The following is an 8,706-nucleotide window of genomic DNA, read 5'->3' as shown; positions in this document are numbered from 1 at the left end:
ATTCCTGAGAATGCATGGTACGTATCGATGCAGGTTAAGACGGAGTGGCTTCACAATGCTGGTGCCGGCGTTATCGCCCACGTCGCGGACAGCATGAAACAAACATGCTTGCCTGCCAACCTGTAAGATTTGCACTTGGGATGCTGACATTCACCACGGTTACTACTCTGTCAGTGAACTTTTGAGCCTGCCAGTTTTGCCCCTAAGCAACATAGATGTTTTACCAGTCTCAGTAAGCCATAAATTGATGAGATTGCTAAAGGTTAATTGCTTGTCAGCTTGTTGCTTCGACGCCTGTATATGTTGTTCATCTCTCAGGAAGCTGTATTTGTGCTGCAGATCTACAGGAATTGGTGATACACTTTGTTGCAGACAGTTTGCAGATCAGATGTAGAGGTAGAGGTTGGCACAAACTGAAAATGAAAAAAAAAAGAGAACAGGAGGATATTTTTCATCCATATGATTGCCTCGACTTCTGTTGGAAGCAAATGCTATTAGAAGGGGAATAATGAGAAGGGGAATATCAAAACCCCTGTTCAATCTGTGCATCAACTAGCAAATACTTTATGTACATGAAAAAAGAAAAAGACCCACCTCGGTACAACCCCCTTCACAAAACGTAGAAAGGGTAATATGAACCTTTGACACACCGTATTCATTTTTGTATGTATGATGGGTCACCGTCTGAACGTATAAGCCGTATGGAGACCTCTTGTACGAGGCAAAGCGTCTGGGCCGGCCCATTAAATCACGTCCATCAGTTCTGTATGTAGAGAAATAACGCAAAAAGGAAAACAGGACCAGGAATCGAACACAGATCCTCATACTCTTTGGAACCGCTGTCCACAACCCGACCTAGCGGCTACTTTTGATTTCCTACAGCGCGCACTCTATAAGAACAAATAACACGTTTATATATAAAAACATCTGATAAAAAACGGAACTTTTCTTCAAAAAAATGTGAACGACTTGGAAATGTCGAATATTTCTTGGAAAGCAAATAATTTATAAAACTCCAAACTTTTTTGAAATTTTGAACAATTTTGTAGAATTTTCGGGGTTCCTTATGTTTCTTTAAAAAAATGTGAACTGTTTATAAAGATACAAAAAAATTACAAATTTTAAAAATATATAAAAACACGACAAGGTTTCAAAAACACGATTTGTATAAAGAACACAAATTTTTTTTTAAACTTCGACAAAAATTTGGAAAAAGCAAACATTTTCTGGATGTGTGAACTTTTTTGGATGCGGGAACATTTTTCCAAATGTAGATATTTTAATTTGTGAATACTTTTGACAATAGGACTATTTTTTTAACTTCTGATCTTTTTAAAGCACGACAAGTTTTGAAACAAATAAATATGAAAATATGAGAATTTTTTGAAATTTGAAAAGAATTTTAATAACATGTATATTTTTTGAAAATGTGAACAAATTTGTAAAATACGAGGCCTAAATGTTTTTTCCTTCTATTTTTTATTCTTCTCTTTTTACGTTAATTCATTTTTCTCCCTTTTGAAATTTATAATAGTTTTTGAAATCTAGTCAAAAAATTGAAATATTGTTTGGAATACAAAAATAACAGTTTCAAGCAAATGTTTTAAATTATGGTTCAAAATACTTTTTTCATAAATGATTTTTTTCATGAACTTATATAAGCAATTCAAGGTACCATGCCAAGCTGTTTGAGTTTTCGACAATTTCTACAATTTTTAGAGTTTTCTCGGCGAAAAATGGCCAGTAAATGGTTGGACATGAGGCAACTTGCATATTGTGTCAGAAAGTGTTCAAACCTAGCATGGATGCCTATCATGGGCATGCCCGCCTGCTAGAAAAAGTTGAGATCATTTCATGCATGTACAAAAATAGACCATGTTCGACGGAGGTGTTTGCGTATGCTAGAAGAGTCCGTTTGAGAGCGGGTCGCATCCATCAAATGATCCCAAATTTTCCTTGAGCTTATATGACCATTTCAAGGTACCATGCCAAGTTGTTTGAGTTTTCGATTATTCTTGCATTTTCTGGAGTTTTCTCGGTGAAAAATGGGAGATAAATGGCCAAACGTGACACAACTTGCATACGGTGTTGAAAATAGTTCAAATCTGGCATGAATATCTATCATCCGCATGCCCACCAACTCGCAAAACTTGGGGTCATTTTAAGAATGTCCAAAACTAGACCATGTTTAGCGGAGGGTGTACGGGAAGCCAGACTGCTTTGTCTGAGTGCACATTATTTCTCGACATCCTTGAAATGGCTCCAAATGTTTTTTCATGTCCTTGTATGATCAATTTGAGGCACCATGCAAAGTTTTTTGGTTTTTGACATTTTTTGTATTTTCTGGTGTTTTCTCTGTGAAAAATGGCCGGACGTGACGCATCTTGCGTACTGTGTCAGAAATCCTTCAAACCTGGCAGGGATGCATACCATGGGCATGCCTATATTTTGAAAAAAATTGGGTCATTTCATTTATGTCCAAAATAGACCATGTTCAACACCGGGTGTCCGAGTAGGCCAGAAGGTCTGTATGAGAGCATGTTTTTTCGGCATCATCAAATGTATCCAATTTTTTTGCATGAGCTTATATGACCCATTCAAGGCACTATGCCGGACGTGATGCAACTTGCATACCGTGTCGAAAATCATTCAAACCTGCATGGATGCCTGCCATGGACATGCCCGTCTGCTGGCAAAAGTTAGGGTCATTTCATTTATGTCCAAAGTTAGACCATGTTTCACGTTGGTTGTCCGGGTAGGCCAGGAGGGTCCGTATCCATAGTCCGGAAAAATCATCAGTTGAGAGGAGTGTGCCACACTAGGGCATACTGGTCCATTCGTGAGCATGTAATTTTCCCTAATTAGAATGCTTTTGTTATTTGCCAGTTTGTTAATCGATGAAAATTAATTTCAAGCAGTTAAGAGAAAGTTGCGGTCTGATTGGGCCATGGCCCATGCGCCATGCAGCCAATATATGCGTGTTTGGGCAGCAATGCATGCAGGAGCGTTGATGGATGCGAGGAGGTTTGACAATTAATTTACGGTAGTTAAAACCATTCAATCCTGGTCACTAAATTCGGCAGATTCAAAACAAAAAATCGGCCCTGATGTGCCTTGGTTTTGGCAATACTGTGGGTAGGCACAATAAATCCGGACAATGTAATTCTTAAGCTTGTACGTTCATAATTTTCCATAGACACTAGTCATCTCAACCGGTTAGCCACTCACCCTCATGTGCAAGAGGTCCAAGGTTCGATTCTTAGTATGTGCATGTACTTATTCTGGAAAGCTCGGGCATTTTAAGTTTTAACACTAAATGCCAGTTGATGGATGCTGAAGCAATGTAAACGTTCTTCAAGACACTTTGTTGTATATAGACTATTCCACGCTGCCGAGTGCCGACTCAACTCAAGCGTGAGAAAGGAGGGAGCAGCAGTGTAGTAGTAGTAGCTCACATGTGAGAGGCTGCTGCTGCATGTGCCGCACTGTGTGACGGCCGCTCCTATGTCAATTTAAAACTCCTAGATTCCTGTTCCCGCTCTGTCCAAGCAAGCAGGCTGTAAGTGCACACGAAACGACGAGTTGACCATAGAGCCACAAATCACTCCGGCCGGATCCACAATACTCACTCGCTGCTTCTTTCCTTCCGTCTCCGGCTCTCTGCGGTGGCGACAGCCCACTTCATTCGATCTAGGTACGTACTGCACAGCCAGCTCTCTTTCTTTTTCCGTTCGTTGTGGATTTGACGTACGTGGATCTGTGATGTGCGGAGCTAGATCTGTTCAAATTCGCTCAGCAGAGGGCATTGCAAACTGGAGGTGGAGGGCTGCTGTTCTTCAACCTGTGCTCTTGATTGACCCAAGCAAGGTAATGCTTTTGCTCATCATGAAAACGATTTTTTTTCACATCACAGCCGCGTGGGTAGATCCAGAGCAAGGAGAACACCAGCTTTTGCTCGATCTGTCCCCTCGTTAATCTCTTGTTCTGACTTGCTATTCCATTGATTGAAAAGGCCATTCCTGAGCTGTTTTCTTTCACGAGCAAATTTTTTTTTTAAATCAACTTTTGCTCAGCCGGTGGTTTTCTGAAACTGATTTGTGTCTTCCAGATGTCTTCTCTTCCTCCTGTGTACAACGTCCATTATTTTTTATGATTTCCGGTGATTCTGATGTGAATTTATGATGTGCAGAGTTGGATCTATTCTCCACTAGTTCATCTTTGGTAGCTGTTGCAAACGACTCTGCAAACTGGATTTGAAGAGCTGTTATTCAGGTTGCCCTTCTTCTACTTCCTTTAGATATGCGCCTTCTGTGTATTATTACTTTCACGAAGCAAAATCAGCTTCAGGTTTTGCTCCTTCTGTCTTCTGAAAACCATTATGTTTGTGTTGCAGAGTTTCAACCCAAGGGCAATTCTATAAAGGTGTGTTGATTGAGAGACAAGACAAATAAAGGTTGAGACGATATGGAGGTTTCTGCTGGGGAGATGGGCCCCGTAATTTGTAAGCTCGCTGAGCTCCTTGTTGGAGAATACAACCTGGAGAAGCGTGTAAAGAAAGGCGTGCAATCACTCCTAACAGAGCTCGAGATGATGCACGCCGTACTTCGCAAGGTTGGCGAGGTGCCATCCGAACAGCTCGAGGAGCCGGTCCGGATTTGGGCTGGCAAGGTGAGAGACCTCTCTTGTGACATGGAAGATGCTGTTGACGATTTCCTCGTGCGTGTGGATGAGGGTTCAAGCATCCAGCCAATGAACATGAGAAATCGAGTCAAGAAGTTCCTCAAGAAGACCACCAAACTGTTTAGTAAGGGCAAAGCACTTCATCAAATCTGTGATGCCATTGAAGAAGCTCAGGATCTTGCCAAGGAGTTGGCCGAGCTGCGTAAAAGGTACAAGCTTGACATGTTTACCCCTACCAACGGCGCTACCATTGACCCTCGTGTGTTAGCTCTGCAAAAAGATGTAGGGGAGCTTGTTGGACTTGACGGCACAAGGGACGACCTTATTAAAACACTAATTTGTGAGGACGGGAGTTGCAAGGAACAATTGAAGATAATATCTATTGTTGGTGTTGGTGGGCTGGACAAGACAACCCTCACCAAAGCATTTTTTGAGAAGATCAAAGCCCAATTTGATCGTGCAGCTTTTGTCCCAGTGGGTCAGAACCCAGATATCAGGAAAATTTTCAAAGACCTACTCTATGGCCTCGACAAAGAGAAGTTCAAAGACATTCATAAAACAACAAGAGATGAGAAACTACTAATGGAGGAAATCAGTGAATTCCTTCTGGATAAGAGGTATGCATCACATAGTGCTTGTCTTTTTGTATATATTTCTGAAATGTGTGAAGTAGTCAGATGTATGCTGAATTTCGTATTTTTATTTCCATTTTTGTTGTAGTTTTATATCTGTTGTAGTCCGTTTCTTTTAAGTAAATTCTACTTCTTACTTTTTTGTGCACACGCCTTATTTTTGTTAGTCTTAGTGTTTTAAGCAATTTCTGTGGCATTTCTTAATATTTTTGCATGCATATCATTAGTGGTTATATAATCCTATGGTCCGCTTAGTACCTTACAGTTTATCCTTTTTACAAATTCAGTTGTATATTGATGACTTGCCAACTAATGATATCAAAATAATTGGCATAGGTACCTTATCATAATTGATGATATATGGGAAGAGGAAATATGGAGATATATAAATTGTGCTTTGTATAAAAACAAACTCCACAGTCGGATAATCATAACAACCCGCAATGTGAGTGTGTCTGAAGCATGTCTCTCTTTCGGTGATGGTATGATTCAGAGAATGAAACCTCTTTCTGATGAAGACTCGCAAATACTCTTCCATAGAAGAATATTTCAAAGCAAACAGAAATGTCCGGAAGATCTGCAGGTGGTGTCAAGAGATATCTTGAAGAAATATGCTGGTGTACCATTAGCCATCGTTACAATAGCTAGCCTTCTAGTTAGTAGTCAACGGGTAAAGCCAAAACATGAGTGGATGCATGTGTATAATTCGATGGGCTGTGGAGTTACACAAAATGGTATTGCGAAGGACATGAAGAGGATATTATCACTCAGCTATTATGATTTGCCTCCTCATCTGAAGACTTGTTTATTATACCTAAGCATCTTTCCTGAAGACTTTGAGGTTGAGAGAGATTGGTTGATATGGAGGTGGCTTGCCGAAGGTTTTATCCAGTGCAACCAAAAAGAAAGCAGCCTATTTGAGATTGGGAAGAGCTACTTCAACGAACTCATGAATAGAAGCTTGCTCCAGCCAGCGTATATAGAAGCTTTCAATTTTTGCGTGTGCTGGATCTTGGAAATTCTAGCTTCCGGAAGAGGAGCTTTGGCATCAGCCTCAAGTATGTTGGGAATTTAATTCACCTAAGGTACTTGGGGCTCAGGAATGCAGACTATGATGAACTCCCAGTTGACATAGGAAGTTGCAGCTTTTGCAGACACTGGACATACAAGGAAATTGCGAGGGAGTCGGAGAATTACCTACAAGTGTTGTTCAGCTAAGAAATTTGTTATGCCTATGTTTGGACTCGTCCCTGCAAGTGTTGTTCAGTTTAGGGAGCCTGACTTCCCTTGAAGTGCTGAAAAGAGTTAGGTTACCCTCATGTCCTTACATTTTTAAAGAGCTGAGGCATCTGACAGAGCTTAGGGCGCTCTATATTATTTGTGATGAGATGGACAAGGATCTGAGCAATATATTAGCTGAGTCTCTAGGCAACCTGCGGAAACTGCAAAATCTGAAAATTGGTAATGTTGGCAGCGTGATAGATCGCATGCGTGAAATATGGGTGCCTCCTTCACACCTCCGTACTTTTGAGACATGGAGCGGGTTGTTCTTGAGACTTCCAAAGTGGGTTAATTCAACATCGCTTCCCCAACTCTCCACCCTGGAAATAGAGGTGGAAGAACTGCAAGCGGATGACATTCAGATCATTGGGATGCTGCCTGCTCTTCTGTGTCTGGTTCTGTCCGCACGTCACGTGATGGGAACGTTGGTTGTGGGCGCCGATGCATTCCCAAATGTGACATGCTGCAAGTTCGAAAGGTTTCTGACTTCGCCATGCCTTTTTCCACCTGGAGCCATGCCAAGGGTTGAGCACCTTCAGTTCGAGGTCTCTGCGCCGTCAATCACAAGTGGTGAGGTTGACTGCGGCCTGGGGCACCTCCCTTCTGTCGAACAAATCAAGGTTATTCTGCGGGTTGGGAATTTCAGCTATGAAGAGAGAGGCAGCCCAGGCATTGCTGAGGCGTGCAACAGAAGCCCATCCAAAACGTCACACCATTGAATTCGAGTTATTATTATGGAGAAGTGATCAGCCCTTCTGAATGTGTGATCTGCTTAAGGTTCGATCCAATCATCCGTGCAAAGATGAATTCTCTTTTCCTAAATATATATGCTCGTTACCATGTTGTCTTATTTTCTCTCTTTTTAATTTCCCAATTTCAGGCCTTCAGTGATATCATTAGTTGCCGCAGATGCTGTTCTAGCATCTCGTTTGATTCGTGCAGAGGCTCATTCTCTCCAACGTATGTTGGGATGCTAGACGGAGGCTTTCCCTGCCCCGCGTTGTTCACGGTGGACTATTTATTTTGTCTGCATATGCTTTCAGCAATGCAGTACTCATGTTCTTTATTCAGTCATTACTCAGTACAAGTTAATGTTGCATTCAGTTGGCAGTATGAACATTGTTCACATAGAACATTGTTTGTTTTTATTTGGCTTATTAATGAAGAGTTGATCGAACTCCTGTTGGCTTGTTTTGCTTTGCTTGGCGCTAGCTTATTCAGTCAAGACTCGTGCAATAAAAGAATAGTTGATCAAACTCCTGTTGTAGGTCCAGATTTCCTTCGTGTTGTTTGTCAACTTTTCTCTTCTTGCTGCAACTCTTGTTTCGAGCTCGTCCTTGTTCCTGGGTGTTTACATGTGCATGTGTTACGCCACAGAACATAGATTTGTTTCAACTGATACCACCACTATTGATCTTCATGCCTCACAAGTGCAAAACTGATGACTAAAATATAAGAAAATTTGTAGCATTCTGTATGCAAAAGCTTCCTCTGTTTCGGTTGGTTTGGGACATATTTTCTAGATTATCAATTGGAGTGACGATCAATTCAATGGTATGATTCGTGTGACATATAATACATATTGAGAGGGTAGTACTAATTAATCAGGAGGTCAAGAATTCGGCCATCAGGCAGTGCTCACAAGAGGAGAGTGCAATCCAGTGCAGAGGAATTCGAGAGCAACATATATGGCTATGCTGCTTTCGCATCCAACTGGTAGGAAGTATGTTAATTCCGATCGGAGTTGGAGCCGCTTGTCGCACAATCTGGGGGGAGGATTTGCCATTGTTTGTTGCAGAGCAGCCCAAGGCCCCAAGGGAACCAGTTTTACTCAAGTTGAGGAGAGATGTGAGAACTAATTCTGAATCTATGCTGTCACGTCACTGGTGTTCCTTTGGAGTTGGTGTTACTAGTGTACCTTCTCAACATAATTAACCCAGTTTGGATTTGTCATCCATTGGAAGAGGTTTGATAGGAGTAGCAGCCAAGAAGTGCTCTTGGTTGGTGGTCGGAACTCAGTTGTTGGTGCTCTTGGTTGGTGACAAGCAATGGCCACAAGCCTTTTCCCTTACCGAGGGATATCGCAACTGTAGCTGCCTTAAAGCCGAGTTTC

General features: G+C 41.6%; 1 protein-coding gene across 1 annotated transcript; it reads left to right on the top strand.

Annotated features, from left to right (window-relative positions):
* Positions 1-3,600: 3,600 nt before the first annotated feature.
* LOC109739563 (disease resistance protein RGA5) lies at positions 3,601-7,365 on the top strand. The gene is given in 7 exon segments (XM_045231699.2): positions 3,601-3,867; positions 4,190-4,272; positions 4,394-5,297; positions 5,649-6,298; positions 6,301-6,444; positions 6,447-7,248; positions 7,250-7,365. Coding segments are annotated over 5 exon segments (2,532 nt in total). The 5' UTR covers positions 3,601-3,867; positions 4,190-4,272; positions 4,394-4,464; the 3' UTR covers positions 7,353-7,365.
* Positions 7,366-8,706: the final 1,341 nt, after the last annotated feature.

The sequence above is a fragment of the Aegilops tauschii genome, chromosome 7 (genome assembly GCF_002575655.3).
Source record: "Aegilops tauschii subsp. strangulata cultivar AL8/78 chromosome 7, Aet v6.0, whole genome shotgun sequence".
In the NCBI taxonomy this organism is placed as follows: domain Eukaryota; kingdom Viridiplantae; phylum Streptophyta; class Magnoliopsida; order Poales; family Poaceae; genus Aegilops; species Aegilops tauschii.
This window is presented reverse-complemented; position numbering and strand designations above follow the sequence as displayed.